The 19,410-nt window shown below is 54.4% G+C and overlaps 2 protein-coding genes across 4 annotated transcripts in view; both read right to left on the bottom strand.

The window, feature by feature from the left end:
- MBNL3 (muscleblind like splicing regulator 3) overlaps positions 1-19,410 on the bottom strand; it is a 420,262-nt gene that overhangs the window by 79,882 nt on the left and 320,970 nt on the right. The window lies entirely within an intron of this gene.
- HS6ST2 (heparan sulfate 6-O-sulfotransferase 2) overlaps positions 4,459-19,410 on the bottom strand; it is a 99,294-nt gene continuing 84,342 nt past the window's right edge. The window contains exon 2 of the mRNA XM_088538483.1: positions 4,459-5,149. Coding sequence (XP_088394609.1) covers positions 4,459-5,149 — 691 coding nt within the window. The remainder of the gene's footprint in view (positions 5,150-19,410) is intronic.

Genomic DNA, 19,410 nt, shown 5'->3' with positions numbered 1-19,410 from the left:
GAAGCGCGGATCCGCTCCGGTTTCGCTAACCGGGACGTGGGCAGCGACTGGCGCGGCCGGAGCCCCCGCGGGTGCCGGGGCCCCGGGACTCCCTTCGCTTTGGGGATCCGCACGGAGCTCTCCTTCGCGTGGGACCTTGTGCCTGAGCCACGAGCAGGGAATTCCTGACTTCTTCCACCTCCCTCCTTGGCGGCCGGTGGGATCTGCCGGTGAAACCGGTGACGGTTCCGAGATGTGAAACTCGCCGGGCTGAGTTTGCGGGAGCGGAGCCGAGCGCAGGGAAAGGCCCTTCCGCGTCTCCTCCGGGAAAGGCTGCAGGGGCAGCGGGAGCCGCCTCCGCGGCTTCATCCCAGCCGCTGCCTCCGCAGGGCGGCGCTTGGGAATTGGCCTCTTTGTGCCGAAGCGGCCGGGACAAACGGCCCTGTCAGAGGGCCGGGATCAAGGACACATCCAGCAAAGGACTGAGGAAGAGGAGGCACCGGCGCCGTCTCTCACTCCTGCTCCGACGGGAAGTGCTGCTGGATGCACGTCCTGCCGCCGGGCTGCGCAACCCCGGGAGGATCCCGAGCACCAACAGAAAAGCATCATTTGTTCCAGCCCCCGAGGAACTGCTTCCCTCCCCAAAGCACAACGTGGTCCTTAACCTGCGGAAAGGCAGAGGAAAAGGGCTGCAACGAGCCCGTCGGTGCTCGGATTGGGAAAAAGCAGGGCTCGCTGGGTGGGACCCGGGAGCACCTTTTGGCCACAAGAAGAGCACGTTAAAAGCAGGAATGTTGAAAGGCAAATGTAAGACATATAAAACTCTGGCACTGAGCCTGAGCACCAGGATCCACGGGCTTCCTGGGAGCCTCCAGGGTGCCCGGTCCCTTGATCCTCTGCCCGGAGCGGCCAAACACGTTTATGTTTAAAGGGAACCAAAGCCGGACGCAGGGAGGCCACATGGAGGGACACCCGCACGCTGCAGGGCTGCCGAGAGCACGGACACAGGTCGCCTTCCCACCGGGAATACACGGATGCGGGATCGACCTCGGGGCGCTGCCGCTGCGGAGGAGGCTGCAGCCACGCGGGCAGCTTTGTTCATTAGCAGTTAGGCAGGTTGTTTGGCATCCCGATTAATCCCCCTTTTAATTATTCCGAAATCGTGCGAGATTTCCCGGGCATTCAGCTTCCGTGCGCGCTGGCCGGCCCCGCTGCAGTTATTCTGATGTGAGGAGGGTTATTGAGGCGCTTCCCGGCCCGCCGTGTCCGCAGGGAAACTCCGGGACGGAGCCGCTGCTCCCGCTCCGGCGGCTCCCGGCGGCTCCCGGCGGCTCCCGGCTCCCTCTCGCGGCTGCGGAGCGGCCGGAGCCGCGAGGACATTCCCGGAGCATCCATGCGGGCCGCGAATCCCGGTGCCAGCCAGCGCGACCGGCAGGGAGGGCTCGTGGGGCTGGGGCCGCCCAGGGAGCAGGTTGTGGTTGTGCCTTTTTGCTTTTATTTATTTAAGACAAAAGTCATAAAATTGCACCCGGGAGCAAACAGAGCGATTTGAAAGAAGAGCTGTAACCCAGACTGGGATCATTTCAACTCTTTGCAGGTTTTCTTCAAACTTTAAAGACTATCCTTAAAGAAAAAAAAATAGTATTTTGAAGAGGAATAATAATAGAAACGGCAGCAGAGAACCTCAAAAGGTTGTGCTAAGGGTCAAACACTTTCCTGAGGCAGCTTTAGGAGATTAAGGCTAATTTCCCGGGGACAATCATCGGAGCTGTTTTGCCGGTCGTTCCGGGGTTTTTGGGTGCCGGGGCTGCGTTTGCAGGTGCTGCTGCCCCCGCTCCGCTCGGCCGCTTCCGCACAGGGACATTTAGCAGCCGCCTGCGAGGACTGGACGTTACCACTGCCGTTTACGAGAGGAAATGGCTCGAAACACCATTGGCCCTGGGGTCTGCCAGCTCATCCCATTTTCTGATCATTTTTGGCAATATGTGCACTTCGAGAGAACAAGAAAACCGCCCGGTGCGTTGTTAGTCAGCGGGCAGCAAACAGCACCGCGAGGTACCCAGGTACACGGTGCTGTATAAAAGTTCATGGACAAAAACTCACTGATCCGCAGCCCTCCGGGGGAACCCCGAGCGCCGCCCCGAACACGGGCACCTTGGAACACGACGTCCGCTCTCCCGCTTCCTTTCGGAGGGGGAATCGGCTCCGTGCGGGATCCAGGGCGCTGCAAGGCCCCGCTCCGCACAGGGACCTTGCAGGTAACTCAGCGTCTCCACAAAGAGCCCCTCGACATCCTGCGATCCCTGTGGTTTGTGTGTCCTGGGAAACGTGAAGCTCCCTCCGCAGAGCAGGACACGCCGGGTGGAGCCTGCGAGGCCTCCGGAGCAGGAATGCTGCAACAGGAAAAGGACACCCAGACACACACACACACATCACAGCTCGCTTCTCCAAAAAGGACGGCTTTAAAAAGGAGGGGAAAGTGGTAAAAAACCTTTACGGAGACTCCCGGGGCAGAGGGACGTTGCAGCTCGAGCTCCTCGTGGAGAAGGCACCGCTGGAAGGCACCGACCTGCCCGGGAGCGCCAGCACCAGCCCCGGCCTCGACGGCGCCGCCGGCTCCGTAACGGAATAACCGCGTCGCAGGCGGAAGGCTGGAGTTAAATTTTATTTATCCGTTCTATTGTTAAATTACACAATCAAAGTCAGTGGATCGGCTTGTAAATCTACACAGTAAGACAGCGTCTACAGTGGAAATCAGTCGAATTGATATGATGATGACAAAACGGTATCCTTATATTCATACAGCCCCTATATACAACAAACAGGACGCACAGGGAATGCAGCGCTCTGTGATCCATGCGCACCGCAGCGGAACCCACCGCAGCTCCAGCCCAGGCCCGTTTGCAGCAGAGCCCTCCGCTTTTAAGAGCAAATTATTTTCCCCCATTAAAAGAAAGGAAATAACGGAAACATCATATTGGCAGCTGCAGTTCTTTTTTTAAAAAAAAAACCTCGCTGTACATTAAGTTATTCTCTTTCCCACGTGGCTGGTGCAGGGTCCCGGGTGGCTGCTCTTCTGCTCTGCCCCGGGCGAAGGTGGCATTGGAGCGTCCCGTGCGCCGCAGCGCGCGGGTGACGCGGGGCTGGTAAAACGCACGTTTTGAAGCCTTCGCCCTCGTTTTCTGCCCCCTGCCTCCTCGGAGCGGGTTCTGTTACAGGCAAAAAGGCAATAGTGCAAGTGAGGCCGGCGGCGGCGCAGCAAAACTCCCCGCCGGGCTCGTCCGGCGCCGAGTCGGGCCGAGGGTTTTTGCATAGAGATTGAAGCACCCCCCGACACCCCGTCCGGCTCCGGAGCCGCATCCCGTGTCCCCACGCAGCCTCCTGCTCTTTATGGCTCTGTTAAGGGATTGCACGTTCTGAAGCCACCGCTCGGCCGTGGGCGCCAAGAAGGGCTCAAGAGCGGAGCAAAACGAAGCCCCATTTCTGTGTTGTCTAGTGAGGATTTCCTAGACGTAAACCGTAATGCAAGCGTAAATCTGCTTCCTCAATCGAGGAATTCTCCTCGTGCTATTGCTGGGATTAGAGCGTTTTATGACTTTTTAAAGACACTGCACAAATACCCGCAACAAATTTCATCTATTTCTGTCACCAATTATTAAGGATTGATAAATTCAGCATTCTGCATTCGAATGGGTAAGAAAGATGTAAAATTAGATACTGTCGCAGGAGTATAATTTGGAAAAGGCTTTATGAAACATGAAGATGTGCTGTAACTTTTCCAGAATGGTTAAAATTATACTGCCCTGAAAAACTCTGGAAACAGCTTCTTTAACATTGGCATTCCGTTCAGAAAAGTATGCATTTTTTTTTAATATGAGATAGACTAAGCTTAAAACTCTAAACAGCAGTAGGTAGAAAAAGTTTAAAATTTTAAATATTTATATAACTAGACAAATTACTTCTATTCCTTTTAAAAGCCAATATTATACATAAAACTAGTTGGTATTTTTTCGAGACCTTTATTTTTCCCTACATTGTCCATTCATTAACTTGGTAAATATCATAAGCAGTTGGTGCCCTCGGAAAACACATTATTAAAATAAAATTAAGACAAAATCAAAGGGAAAAGGTTTTGCGCATATACTGTATTGTGAGAGTATGTTAAATGCTCATTAGTAGGAAATGAGTTTGCTTCCCAGATAGATTTCAGCAGAGCATCCTAAACATTTTCCAGCATCCCATTTTGTACTCGTAACTAATTTAAGGATTTCTTTTTTTTCAATAAACGTCCAAACAACCATTTCCGACGAGTCTGCTTGGCTCCCGTATCTCATAAATAACCCAGCTGACCTAAAAAGGACAATTTAATTACACGCGAGGATTGAGTGTTCCACGTACAGTGTGACATTTACTGCAAAGGCAACTGCAAAGGCAACGGTTCAACCCCTCGGCGCCCGGGTTGGACGGCTCCGCGCTCCCCTATCGCCACCGCTCCACGTTGCCCGCGTAGTCGGCGGCGGAGCCGTTGCGGCCGCGCTCCCTGCGCTGCGCCCGCAGGATCTTGCGCTGCTCCTGGCGTTTCCGCCGCGCTTCCTGGTGCTCCTTCTGCCGCGTGTACTGGTACCGCTGCAAGAAAAGGTCTTTCGCGTAATCGTACAATTCCACGTCTAAAAAATTGAGCGCCTCGATGCGCTGCTGAGTCTGCTCGTCGATCTCCACGCTGGAGGCCCTCGTGCTGTTGTACTGGGTGAACGGCGAGATGAAGTTCATGTTAAAAGTCTTCTCAAAGAGGTACTGAGTCTTCCTCTGGAACTCGGTGAGGCCGAAGAAGGCCATGCGCTTCAGGTTCTCCTTGGCGCTGTCCAGCAGGACCTTGTTCCTCTGCTCCTCGGGCATGACGGAGAGGTTGTAGCAGCCCACGAGGCTGAGGTCGGAGAGCATGCGGACCTGGCGGTTGTTGGCCAGGTTGTAGGGACACTCCATGAACTCCTGCAGGGAGCAGCCCGACCAGTCGTCGCCCGCGTAGCAGCTGGGCAGCTCCTCGGTGGTGGGCGAGCGGCCGTCGCAGACGTGCAGCGACGCCTTCCACGTGGCGCCACGCTGCACGTGCCGCCATTCGCTCAGGTAGCGCGACACCGGGTCGCGCAGGATGGTGATGTAGTAGAAATTCCTGCGGGGCGAGAGAAAAGCAGAGGGGTTAGCTGAGCATTAGTGTGCAAAACCAGCAGTGGCTCGGAGAGGCTCTCCGGGGCTTCGGGAGCCTCCTGGGATGTGCTCCATGGAACGTGCTCCATGGAACGTGCTCCATGGGATGTGCTCCATGGGATGCGCTCCATGGAACATGCTCCATGGAACGCGCTCCACGGAACGTGCTCCACGGGATGTGCTCCACGGAACGTGCTCCATGGAACGTACTCCATGGGATGCGCTCCATGGAACGTGCTCCATGGAACGTACTCCATGGGATGCGCTCCATGGGATGCGCTCCATGGAACACGCTCCACGGAACGTGCTCCACGGGATGTGCTCCATGGAACGTGCTCCATGGAACGTACTCCATGGGATGCGCTCCATGGGACGTGCTCCATGGAATGTGCTCCACGGGATGTGCTCCACGGGATGTGCTCCATGGAACGTACTCCATGGGATGCGCTCCATGGGATGCACTCCATGGAATGCGCTCCATGGAACGTGCTCCATGGAACGTGCTCCACGGGATGTGCTCCATGGAACGTGCTCCATGGAACGTACTCCATGGGATGCGCTCCATGGGATGTGCTCCATGGAATGTGCTCCATGGAACGTGCTCCATGGAACGTGCTCCAAGGGATGTGCTCCACGGGATGTGCTCCATGGAACGTGCTCCATGGAACGTACTCCATGGGATGCGCTCCATGGAATGCGCTCCATGGAACGTGCTCCATGGAATGTGCTCCACGGGATGTGCTCCATGGAACGTGCTCCATGGAACGTGCTCCATGGAACGTGCTCGCCTGCCCGCAGCGAAGGAGGACGGAGCAGGCTCCGGGCAGGACGGCTGCAGGGGTTGGCTCCCTGCACATGGATTCTCCGTCTCCAGGGGTTTGTGTCTATGGAGACTGCTGGAGAACAGCTGGAAACCCCCCTTGGCCGGCACGGAGCTGCCCTGCTCGTGCTCCCGCTGCAGCGTGCCGCGTCCTGCCCGCACGAGAGCCGGACCAACGGGCTGCTGCGCTCCGTAAAGCGCGGCTCTGGCTCCCCTTTCCCGGGAATGGTTTCCCGGGATGTTCCCAGAATCGCCAACCCACTCACGCTGAAGCAGGGATCTCGGGAAAGCCCAGGCAAATCCCCCGTTTTGTCCTCCTGCTTCCACCTCGTGCTGGGTTGCAAAGGCCCCCAAACCCAGCGGCTGCTCCAGCCGATCCCTGGGTGCAGAACGGAGCAGCGCAAGAACATCCGGAAAACCTGCAAGTGGCCTTCATAGAGAGCATTAAGAGATCCCCGCGGGTTACACGTCAGTACCCGCTGCCCAGCACCCCTGCCAGATCCATCACCACCCCAACCCCAGGGCTCCTCCAGCCTTTAATACCACTGAGGAGTCACCAACGGGAGAGACGCTCCCAGAATAACAGCGACTGCTTCAGCAAACAGCGTTAAACCAGCTAAATTCTAACTCGTGAATTCCCTAAATCCACGTTCTCCTGCCCTGGTCTCCACTGCTCCAGGACGAGGCCATGTGGGAGCTCCGGGCCGGTGCCCCTGCGCCTGCCCCGCTCCTGGCTCCCATCCCCGTTTTGTCCCGGTGCCGACCGGGATCGCAGGGACAAAGCGCAGCCCGGCCTTTGTTCGGGCAGCTCCCGAGGAAGAGGAGCCACTAGATGTCATTGTATCACCGCGAACGGGCTCCGGGCGCCTCCAGCCGGCGCGTCCAGCCTCGGGAAGAGCAATGGACCCGCAGAACACGAGGGCCCGGGGGGGCATCGGTGGCACCGCGCGTCCCCTCGGCTCCCGAGGGGTTCGGCCGCAGCCGGGACGCCCCTCGGTCACACCAAGGGATGCGCGGGGTTGGGAAGGGCTTCCCTCTCCCATCAGCAAATCCACGACACAACCGTGCTGGGGAAGGTGATGTGCCCATGGGCTCGGGGGGCAGCGCTGCGATGGACGGGCAGTCAATGCCAAGGGAAGCGGGATGGACACGGCGAGCGCTCCGCGCGGATCGCGCAGCCTCTTCCCTTCGCGCGCCCAGGCCACGGGCGGTGACAAAGCGCCTCTCTCGGCCGCGCCTGGAAAACACAGCAATGAAGAAAACTGGCACGTCGGGGAAGAAAGTGCCTCGTGACGGATCACCGGCGCCACCGGCAGGTATCTCCATCAGCGCCTCCCGGGAACGCCGCGGGCGAGGGAGACGGGGAAAAAGGAGCCGAATGAACCGGCTCGTTGGGCTGCGCGCCGAGCGCGGAAGCGCCGGGGATGTGCGGGAATCTTACGGGACGCCCCATGCAGGTCCCATTCCCTGCCCTGAGCTTCCTACAGCTGCTGCTGGGCCCTGTCCCAGCCTTTCGGGGTCTCGTTTTGTCCGTGGTCTTGTTTGAGGCGCCGCTCCAACGCTCGTGCTGTAGCGGGGAGCGGGGCTCCGCGCTTTGCTGTCATTGCCCCTTCCCACGGCCGCGGCTCCCGCCCCGCCGCCCGCTCCGTCCTCGGGGAATCCCGGCCAGGGCAGCCCTGCGTCCGCTTCCCCGCCGGCCGCGCGCAGAGCGGAGCGGAGGGAAGGGCTGTCCCCGGCCCTGTCCACAAAACCCGGCGCTCCTGGACCACGTTCCCTTGTTCCGGCCTCCGCAAGGCGCAGGAGGATCCGAACACGCCTGAGTTCACAACGAGGGCCTGGAAGAAAAGGAGCTAAGGATTTCAGAACGGCGAATTAAAGCCTTTAGCAAATGTAAATTTACATTTCTGCTAGGTTATCATTATGTTTTCACTTCTATTAAGCATCCAGTGAATCACAGGGATGTTTTGTCTAGAGATGTGAGTGGTGGGGCGAACGCGGCAGCCTTCCCACTGCAAGCGCAGCGGGAGGAACCCGGAGAAAGGAGCTGGGTTTTGCAGGAATAGCAATTATACCAGCCCATCATCGCCCCTGAAATCATCGCACGGAAAAGGCTTGCAGAAAAGAAGCGTTTGGGGCACAGGAGACGGCAGCATTGTAAGGTTTTTTCAGCCCGAGGTGCGTGTTCCTATGCACAGACATGGTGCACAGGCCCCAAAATAGGGAAAACGAGAAAGGGTTTGGGTATGTAAGAAACGCAGCCTGGCCCGTGGGCACCTCCCGGCGTCCCCTGCCCGCGGGTGCGTTAACGCCATCATCACCAGGATTATCAACATCCCCGAGGATCCCCGCGCGTGCAGCGGGAACGGGAGCGTTCCTACGTTCCTACGGCTCCGTGGCGGCACCTCCAGAGAGGAGCCAGGGCCTTTTCCTGCAAGGAGCAAAGAGTGTCGGCGTGCAGGCGGGAGGCATCGCACCCATCCCGCTCAGCGGCGCCCGAAACGCGACGGGACACCAAAAAGGGCCGTGCGCGGCCCCGCGAAGCCGCTGTAAATCCCGTATTTCCAACACTATTTACCCTCTCTAAACGCCGCTGCAGGAACTGGGTTCAACCTGTAACCGATATTTCTGCGGCGCAGAAGATAGAGGTTTTGCAAAGCCGACGCTCCATAAGCAGCGGTTTACAGAGAGGGAATAGTGGCAGTTTTTCATTTTCCAGAGTCCACTCACCCTTCCAAGAATCTTAATGCCTCATTGATTCATAATACAGTACATAAAGATTTCATTTTTTCCTGCACACAGTGATATATTATGGAGGCAATCTATTTTGCCACTGAAAAGTTTGCTTAGTAGAAAAATTTGGAGTTTTGACATTCAGGAAATTACAGTCATCTGTAAAGCACGATTGATATGCCAAGGCTAACATTTTCATTGCACTTACGGAGCCAAAATAACTATGCTAAAATATTTATTATATTCTTAAAAAAAAAAAAAAATCAGAACCTTCTTTGTAAAAGAGTAAAAAAAACCTGGTGGGGGGGCAATAAGCTTTATCCATATATTCAGATATGTTTTTAGCTATGCCTTCAATGTGCTTAGCCAGGTACTTTCCGGCCAGCTGAAGATCCATTAATCATGATTAATAATTTAATAAAATCAATAATCTGGAAAGTTTCCGGTCGGCCCTTAGATCCCCGGCACGAGGCTGACGTGGGGCTGCGGTGACGACCGCGGACGCATGAACGGAACCGGGACCTGCTGAGATCAGTTATTAATATGGTCTGGAAACACAACGGGGCAGAGGGCTCTGATCCCACTTTGGCAGATACATTTGTCTTTTTTATGACTTTTATGAATGTGTATTTATAAGTGGTAATTTGTCCTATTTCCCAGCCACTCGCTCTGATTTCCTAGCCACTGTTTAGATGTTAATAAACCCCACAACTCCATCGTATACAAAAAACATGTAGCGTTCAGCATCCCTGTCCCAACACTGCGGAAAACCTGGAGCTTTCAAGCAAAACACGTCAGCCCTAAGAACTCTGCCTGTTGCACAGCGGGGAATTAACTCGTGAGAGGTGTTTATAAAATCATTTGTTACCATATCAGAGCTAAATCAATTCTCTTCAATAATACATAAAAAGAAGAGGGTTTGGTTCATGGCAGAAAATGTAAGGCTGATGATAATTCCTTCACAAGCCATTTGCGGATAATCTCCCATTTGCCAGTTAACACAGCTCCCGATAGCTTACGAGAGAGTATTTCTAAATACTAAAGCAAGGATATATAGCACATAAAAAAAGATGCATGTATGGAACTTATATTTAACTCACTATAATTTGGGGGCGCACAGAAATCCAAGGAGGCTCTTTTACAGCCTTGCTACAACATTTTTGCCAAAGGAAGGCAGCTACAAAAAATGTCTTTGAAATGTAATTAATGAGCTGATACCGATACGTTCTCAGCCCACGAGGACTGGACCACGTATCTGGGGCTGCAACGTGGTACCACTTCCAGTGCAGCTTCCACTGCTGCCATTCAGCACCACGAGACGGCCCTGGAAGAAATCTGTGTAACTGAAAACACCAGGCGTGCTCTTGCCCCACTAGGGCACTTCAGTAATATCATGCGATGGAAGGGGATTCTCATTTAATTGAATTGGAAATGAAACACATATTAGCTAAGAAAACTTAATCAGCGCAATAATATTAAAATAGGCCACTCAGACAAACTCTACTGATTAAGTCACTTGCAAACATTCCTGTAATCATCACGGAGACTTCTGGCGTTAATGATTTAAACTCGCTTTTCTACTCCAGGGAACAAAACTGTAATTTCACAGGAGACAATTAGAATATTTTAAGCCCTCTCTCCTGCGTTATAACCGAGTCTCACAGTAAACACAGGAAGGACGGATGCTGCGAGGACGTCTCCGGAGCCCTGACACGCAGGGAGGCCCGCGGGATGCGGGAGCATCATCGAGGTGTTTGGATTAAGCAGGGAGACGGCCCCGGAAACGCTCCCACGGCCTCCCAGCAGCTCCGTGCAGCCTTCAGCCTGAACTCGAGCAGTGTCTGCTATCACACCCAAACGGCACCACGACGCTGGGGGCTCTAAATAGCCCCTGGCACGCCGGGATTTTAGAAATCTCGCTCACACATAGCTCACGCAACTGGATTTAAAATCTGCATGCAAGGGCAGAGTGCATTGCTAATGAAATGCTGGGGATGGGTCTGTTGTGCCAAGGCTCAGCTGGGAGGGGTTTTATTCCAGCTAAACAAGCCAGACTTTCTACACGATACACGACAAGAACATCCCATTTCCCATGCAGGGTAGCTCTGTCGTATGGCCAAGGCGCCTGTTTTACTTAACCTGAGTTTTATCAGGCTGGAGCAATGCCCTTAAAAGGCACATTGATAGAAAAGGCCACTTCTGCCTTTTACACCAACCTGCAGCGGCGCAGGGAGGGCAGTGTGCTGGGAGCAGGACCAGGCACAGCCCGAGTGCACAACGTGCCTGGGAAGGGAATCCTGCGGGAATGCTCTCCGGGTGGCCAGGGAAAGCACGTTGAGCCCGGATATCAGCCAGGACACATGGAGCGCTCACGGATTTCAGATACCTCCTAGATTGTTAATTAATCCCTAGCTTTAAGAGGCTCAAAATCCTATTTTAGGACAGCCAAAACCAATCTCAGGGCCTGCATCTTCCCAGTGCACAGAGTGCAGCCAAATTGGGACCCAAATCTGGGGATGCCCAAACACACGGTGCCTGCAGCACCCAGGGGAAAGGGCCTGGCACCCAGCGAGGTGAGATGCCCTCCTGGTGCAGGAGCACCCAGCTCTGCCAGGCCAGATGTCACATCGCGGAGGGATCTGCAAACCGCGACGCTCGGTGCGAATGGGAAGCAGCCAGGTCTGGCTAAAGAGCCAAGAAGCTCTCCCTGTTTGGGGATTTGTTTTCATGTGAGACGAGCCTGCGTGCTGGAGCTCACCCCAGGAGCTGCAAAAATGAAGAGTTACTTAGTGGGATTCACAGCTCACTGAATCTCCAGAGAGCTGAGGCCGAATGGACCTCTGGGGACCGCCTGGTGCACCAGGGTCACCTCGAGCAGCTTGCCCAGGCCTTGGGCAACCCCCAAAGGGATCACGGGCTCCTTCCAAAAGGATCTTCGCTGTTTCCATCGCTCCAACCCTCCTGCTCAACACGTGAAGGAGAAACGTTGCCAAACGTTGCTTACAACGGCCGCAGGGAACGGTTTGCCAGAGCAGGGCCCTCAGCTGCGAGCACCTCCGGAAGGGTTTCCAGGAGACACAGCTCTGCTCCTGCACGGATTATTCTGGCTAAAAATGTGTGTGACATTTTAATTACCAAGTACAAATGTTACTGCAAGCAAGCAACGAAACAGATGGTGTCCTGAATTTTGCAGCGTAGCCAGCATTTTCCAGCTCACGCTTCCCGTTCACCAATCCCCGAGCTTCCCATCATCTTCCCTCCCCGTTCCAAGCGCGGCAACCAGAGACACGAGGAGAGCGGCGTTGGCAGCAGGAACACGGCGCCCGCCTCATCCCAAAAAGCAAACACAAGGCACCGCCGAGGAGGAGGAACAAACCCAGCACGGCTCTATATGCTCCAAGAGCTCCCACATGCATGGTGGGAGCTGCTTCCATCTCAGCGAGGCGCTTCCTGATTGGATTTGTTTATCCCGGTGTTTTCCTCGGCAAATCCCACTTGTTTCAGTTATAACCCGCGGATTTCCTCTCCTCTCCTTCTGGCATAAACCTAGAAATCAAACGCTGCCCAGGGACGAGTCTTGCTCTAGGTTTCCATCCCTGCAGGGTTAATCTAAAGCCACCCCATTTCTCCCCGGATTGCATGCAATCCTGTAAGCACCGGCCTGCAGCACCTTCTCCCGTTTAGCAGATTAAGGAATTGTGGCCTTCCGCCTTCATCTGCACAATGCAATCCCACGAAATTATCCCGGGTTTGGAAGCCGAGGTGGACACGCTCCCTTACTCCCACACTCCCAATGGGCTGGATTAACGCCAAGCCAAACGCCACCCGAGCAGCAGCGCCAGGCGGAGCATCCAAGGAGAGATCCAGGGATGGGAACAGCTGGAGCAAAAGGTCCCCGGCCGCCCACGACCGCAGGGATTTGGGCCGGGGCTCAGCAACATCCATAACTACATCCCGGCCATCCTGTCATTAGAACGGCAGCGCTCGCATAACTCATTCCAACATACTGAGAGCAGGCTTCTTTTCACATTATTTTAACCAAAATGACATTTCCTCTAGACACTTAAATGCATCCCAGTCTCATCACATCAACGAAGGAAGCATATTTTTTCTGTTTATGTGAAAGGTGATATTGGGTGCATCATACATTGGAATCGTTTGCTGGCTTCCTCTCTCAACATAAATAAGGGGAGAGAGAGCCAGAGAAGATAGATTTTTAAGACATATACATATGCATACCCATTCTCCAACCCAGAACATTATTAAATTCTTTCAGATATTCATGTGAGAATGGCAAAGGCCTGTGAATGTAGAGATGCCATCATTCATACTTACCCAGAGGAGGGATTAGGGAGTTTTTCTTCTAAAAAAGACTTCATATTTCAAAAAAACACCTGCTCAGCCAAACTCTATTCCACAGCGGCCAACAGAGATGAGGGTTGAGGCACCCGACCTCGCGGCACGGACCTGCCTCCAGCCCCGAGGTAAATCCACCCCACGAGCAGGAGCAGGACCCAGCGCCAGGATCCCTCGGGTTGGTGGAATCCCTGACCTCCTGGAGCTGTCGGGTCCCTTGGGACGCTGCAGTGACGCCGGCTCCGTGCCGGGCTCGCGGCTCCGAGCGGTGCCAGGGCCGCAGCCGCGATGCCCGAGGGCTACGGCGCCCAAAGCAGAAACCTCCAGGTTTCCAGGCCGTGCCAAAGCCATCTCCAGGGCTCGCCTTAGGCCTGGTGTCCATCTCCCTTCTAGGGCACAAACATCTGCTGCTGGAATCGCTTCTTCCTCTCTGCAGGAACCGTAAGCCTGAATCAACATTATAAAATTATTTTAAAGACATTATTTAGATAGTTCCATGCTAATGTGTATGCACACCAATCCCCGGCCTGCGGAATTTGCATAGCAGATTTTTTACCATGCTTCTTAAAGATTAATAATTTAAAGCAAGTTGTAACTGTGGTAAGATTTAGTCTTATGTGTTCATCACTGCTTTATATTCTCATAAATATCCAACATTCCCAAGTATATGGGAACTCGAAATGGTATTCAGGAGGAAAAACTGCAACCAATATATCTTCCATTTATAGAATTGAATATAAGATCATATTCAAAGTGCTGCATTTACCATCTGATTTTGAATACATAAAACACATAGCCATTACAAATTCACCTTTCATTGCAAAGCTTTGTTCTTGTAGTGACATAACTTATTGCCAGATTGGAGCCCTAAGTACAGCGAGGCCGTTTTTCATCCTCTCCCTTCCCACAAACGCGACTCGGAGAGACAGGTCGTGCTCTCTATCAAAGTTGTGCTTACCACACAGCAATATTGCAACACGTCCCATTACAGCTATGTCTGCAGAGACCGTGAGCACAGACTTGGCTGCAGGCACCTCCTAATGGAATTACATAATTGGAGGCATGTCATCTAAATCTGAACAAATTGGATTCCCTTGTCATGCACTGTTGAATCAAAACGAGAAGAACGCTCCACGCCGTTATCTACGGTAAACCAAAGACGGCAAATCCAGCGTCACTAATATTTTGATAATGTGATGTTTATTAAAAATGGAAAGAAATAAAAAGGGGGGGAGAAAGGTTTCATGTAAGGCATGCCAGAATTATGTCCCATGCAGAATGAGCTCACCCGGTTCGGGTTCAGACTGCAAACCGTGTTAGCGGCTCACGGTGGTTGAGATATTAGAGGAAGCATCATCAGAGCCATTCAAAGCTGGATGCCTGCGATAGCCTGGGGAACAGGGATGAGGTCTTGGACAGATCCTTCCACTGCGTCCAAACCATGGAAGAAACACCAAGCCCACAGCTATTTTCCACGGCCCTGTGTCGGGCTGCTGCTTCTTGCATTAACATTCAAGGCTTACAACCAAATTCTCCGGCTCCTGTAATCCGTGAGCGTGCCCTGCTTCGCGTGTACAAGTATATCAATTTTAATTTGGGGTTACTGAAGGAATCATAACTAGGGAGCAATAACGTGGAGTTTACTGAACTGTGCATCCAGGGCAAGTTTCCGCGGCGCGCTCGGCTCCACCTCCGCACGTCCGGCAGCGCAGCGGCGTTAATTACATTACCACGATCACAGCGCAGCTCAGTGCGTCGCTACGTCTCATCAGTTACCCACCGGTGCAAAAACCAGCGGCTTTCTCCCTTTCATTCGACCCTCGGAGCCCCACCGGGATGTTCCCATGTGCGCAAACACCACGGTCATTAACAAAACCAAGAATGAAGGGACTGGGAAAGGCAGCGGCGATGCCTAGGGGATTTCCCGTGCTCCCTGCTAACGGCAGGAGGAGGCAGGATGCCCCGGCCGGGACACTTGCTGCGGGCGGACGCGCTGCTGAATCGCCAAATTGGCACCAAATTCGGCAAATCTGCAGCTCCTCACCTGGCCTCTGCCTGCAGAGCAGCACTGCGAGAGGGTGACTAAAACCCACCTAGCACTGCCCGGGTTGGCCCGGGTCGGCCCGGGACGCGGCAGCGCGGCGCAGCGCAGCGCGGGGAGGGAAGCGGCGACGGGAGCCACGCGCCCCGGCAGCCCTGCCCTCTCCGGGATAACCACGGCATTCCGCTTTAGCTCAGCTGGTCCAAACCTGCACTAACACTGGGTGATCTCCCCGCAGCTAAAGCAGGATGGATGCAAAGGGAAACATCGCCCACTGATTTGCCAGAGTTGCATGATCCAGCATCGCCCGGCACGCCTTAAATCCAAGGATTACCGAGTTACACTGATGCTACTCGATCTCCAGGAGTCCTTGGGATCGAAGCCAAGTGGTTTAAATATTTCGCACTGGAGTGTTTGTGCGCGCGGAGCCGAGCGCGGATCACGTCCTCGGAGCGGCCGCACATAAATCACACAGGTTGTTTACCTGCTCTGTCGGGTTCAGGGCATCACAGAGGAATTGGCTGACTGCAGCGCAAACAGAACCAAACCAGATGACTGACCCCGCTGCCTGCTCTTTTGTCACACTGTCCTCATTCGTGTCCAGCTCCTGCTCTGCCGCGGGTTGTGACCTTCCCCACGTGGCCACGCGGAGGCTGCAGCCTCCAGCCAACATCTGATGCTTGCAGACGCGTTGCAAGGCCTTGGCGTGCCGGCAGCCACCCTCTTCCTCCACCCATTTGCAACGCTTAAAGTCAATATATTTTATCTCCCAGCTGTCCCGGGCTCTGCTAACGATGCTGAGCACAGCTGCATTCGTTACCTGATGGACGCGGTCACGGCTCCCCAGGGCCAACCCCGGAGGAGCCTCGAGGACAGCTCCGTAATTTCGAGTTACTGGAAACTCTACTCACCTATAAACAGAAAGGTTATGAAGCTCACTCTTGTGCTCAGTCTCCTTTATGCTAGCAATATCGGATCATAATTCATGTATCACAACTAATTAATAGCACTAATGAATCAGAGTAAGGGCAAGGAGATGGGAGAACATTATTTCTGATAGCTGGTAAATGTACTAACAGGAGCTGGTTCGGAAATGACTTTTCTCCTTGGGGGATTTTTACTAGTTTGGTTTTCCATCAGGAAAGCTCCTGTGAATATTAAAAAAAATAATAAGACTAGAATGCAAAAGAGCTATTAAACAGTTTATATTCCCACCTTCTGGAATAATTGAAAATACTGAGGAAAAAAAATATAAACACTTCCAAACAATTATCTATCAAAAATGTTTTTAATTGATTTTTTTAAACCTATTGCAGGTCTGTAAGCCCAGGGCAGCTCAAGAGAGCTGGCGAGGCCTCTTAAATGCTAGCCCTGCAGGAGTTAACTGCAGGGAATGCAGAATTGATCCCAGGAATCACAAACACGGCTTTCACGCGGAAGGGAACGGGAAAGGCAGCTTCCTGCTCCTGGGAAAGGGAAACGTTCCGGGAATCCTGTCCCGTTCCCAGGGCCCAGCGGTACCTGCAGCAGCTGCTCCCGCTCGGGGGCTGCTTTGGGGAGCCCGGTCACCCCAAAGAGGCTGCTGCAGATGGGGGCTGACCCCAGCGTGGGGGCTGCACAGCAACAGCAGCTGCTCGGCTAATAAATTAGCACCTAATTAACAGAAGGGTTGGCTGCAAAACACTGAGTTAATGGGATAGAAAAAAAAAAAAGCCACAGATCAGTGCTGTGACACGGGGAGCTGCTGTGTCAAGGACACGGCGCCGTGGAAGCTGGAGCAGGTCAGTGCCAGGGGATGCTCTGCGGGTCCTCACCAGGGCCAGCCCAGGAAGGGGCTGCAGCATCTCCAAGGTCCCCGCGGAAGGACAAGGGAAGCGCTTGGGTGCGCAGAACGCAGCCGGGCTCCTCTTCATTGGGTCAGCAGTTAGCGGTGAGAAAGAGAAGCTATAAAGTGGAGATAACAAGGAATAACGAGGGCGCGCTGGGAAACGGCACTAATGACTTAACAGCTCTTTGCACCTCTCTGTAAAACCCCCGGAGGGAAATCTCTTGTTCAGCAGCATCAATCTGCTTGCTGGGACCTGCAAACCCCGTCGCGCTGCCGCAGGGCTCTGCGCTCGCCGCCCGGCCGCGTGCAGGGAGGACCAGGAGGGTGCCCGGAGCCCAGCGGCCTGGGAAGGAGGAGCATCCCAGTGAGCAGAGCCTAAGGACATTTCCAAGCAGGCAGTTCAGCTGCTTTAATGAACATCCCGAGCTACGTGCGAGGCTTTAACCCCACGGATGAGCCGGATTCACCTTCCGCACGCGCCGCCCGCAGCCATCGGGAGCCAGAGGGAGAGGGGAAGGAAGGGGAACAGCTGCGAGAACACGGTGTGACCTACTTTGCCAGCGATTTCAATGCATATCTGGAGAAAAAACAAATAAAAAGCAACTCTAAAACTTTAAGGGAGAATTATAAATCAAGGCATGACAGTAAACAAGTAATTTGTGAAGCCCTACTGTCTACTCAGTACAAACAAGAGATTCGTCAAATAATAAAATACTACTTTAGAAGAAAACAAGCACAATTATTTTATAATTACAGCTGCTCTAGTCTTCTGAGGGCAGGAAACCTTCCTACCTGCAGAGGATCATCATGGGACCTCATCCTGTAACAGGGAGTCAATATCTTGCAGGATGAGTTAGTGAATGGGAGCGCTCCTGTGCGGCCGTCCCGGCGCTGGTGCTAAATCCTGCTCCCGTTTGAGGCTCTGCAGGAACCTGCCCCGTCCTGGGGTCTGTCCGTGCTGGTACGAGCTCCGCGCTGCTCCCGGGCTCCGTGCTCAGCCCCACCAAGCGAAACGCCTGTGGGGAGATGGGTCGGGCAGCACGTCTGGGGATGGGGATGGGGGAAGGCAAAGCTGTGCCCTGGCATCCCGCACGGACACGGGGCACCAGCAGCTCCCCGGGACCGCGGGAAGGGCTCGTGATCCCGGTCCCCGCGAGCAGGGACGGCTCCGCGGCTGAACACGGCGCGAGACGGCGGAGAAGCCGCTTCAAGCACCGCGGAGCGGAGCGGGGCCGCCGCGCTGCTCACCGGGCGCCTGCTCCTCTTTTCTCTTCCTTTCCTTCCCTTCTTGCACAGCCTCTGAAGCAGAGGTCGCGGCTGCCCTGTGATTAGCAAGGACCTCGCAGGCTCCCTGCTCGCACAAGGAATCAGAGCCGAGGACACGACAGCAGCGATGCCCGGAGCAGGGAGGCGCGCGGCGCGCCGCTTTGAAGCCAAGGCTGCCTAAAACACCATTGAACTTATTTTTAGCACTGATTCCTAAGGAAATCAGCCTCTCCTAAACACACTTGTCTGTCCGTCTCCCTCGCGATCCTCCCTAATGATTTTTCAATCAGCTGTCTTACCTGAGATCCTCCTGTCGAAGCTGGGAGGGAGGGAAGGATCTAGCAAAGGTGCAGGGGCAACGTGCAGCTGGCAGCTGCCCCCTTTCTGACACCTCATCCCAAATTGGCTGTAAAAAGGGATGAAGACACAAAAAGCCAGAAGGGGAACAGCTCTGCAGCACAACGCTATTTATTTACTGTTATTATTGGGTAACGGCTTCCTGAGATGGAGACCTGGAGAGGATCCAAGCTGGAGAGAACTGGCTGTTCCCAGCGTGCGGGAACGGGCAGCGAGGAGCAGCGGCACCAGGAGCCCCCGCAACGCGTGACCCCTCTGGATGCAGCACAAGGAAACGCTCAGCGCTGGGTGAGGATTCCTCTAACATCCCCCAACCCTTCAGGAAAAGCCAGGGCAGCTTTCCGTAAGGAGCAGGTTGATGCCGCGGGGAGAAGGGCTCCCTGTCCTGGCAGCAGGACACAGGGGACGTCACCAGGGCACTTAGCGCCTCTTTGGGACCTGGCTCCGAGGCCGACAGCTTCTGGGACCATCAAGCTGCTGCTCTGCCAAGGACCCCACGTCCCTGGCCCAGACCCTCTACAGCAGGAGCGACTGCCCACGAAACTCCACTCGTGCAATGGGAAGGTCGCTTTTTTAATTAAGAAGCAAGCTCTTGGACCTTGGAGGAGCTGCCTTGGTAAATACAAAATCCAAATTTTTTTTATTCTTGTAGCCTCAGACAAAACCTTTCTCAACAGGCAAAGTGTTTCCCGGAGCTCCTGTGCTCACGTTCCTGCCCTGGTGGGCTCCAAGAACGGGAATGCCGCAGACATCCCTCTGTGGCAAGTCTGGTCCTTCCCATGGATTTGGCAGCTATTGCAAACCACCCAGGATGAGCTCAGTAGCAGG

This window comes from Tinamus guttatus, unplaced genomic scaffold, assembly GCF_059628265.1.
Source record: "Tinamus guttatus ecotype Peru unplaced genomic scaffold, ASM5962826v1 Tinamus_guttatus_pri_ptg001087l, whole genome shotgun sequence".
Lineage (NCBI taxonomy): Eukaryota > Metazoa > Chordata > Aves > Tinamiformes > Tinamidae > Tinamus > Tinamus guttatus.
This window is presented reverse-complemented; position numbering and strand designations above follow the sequence as displayed.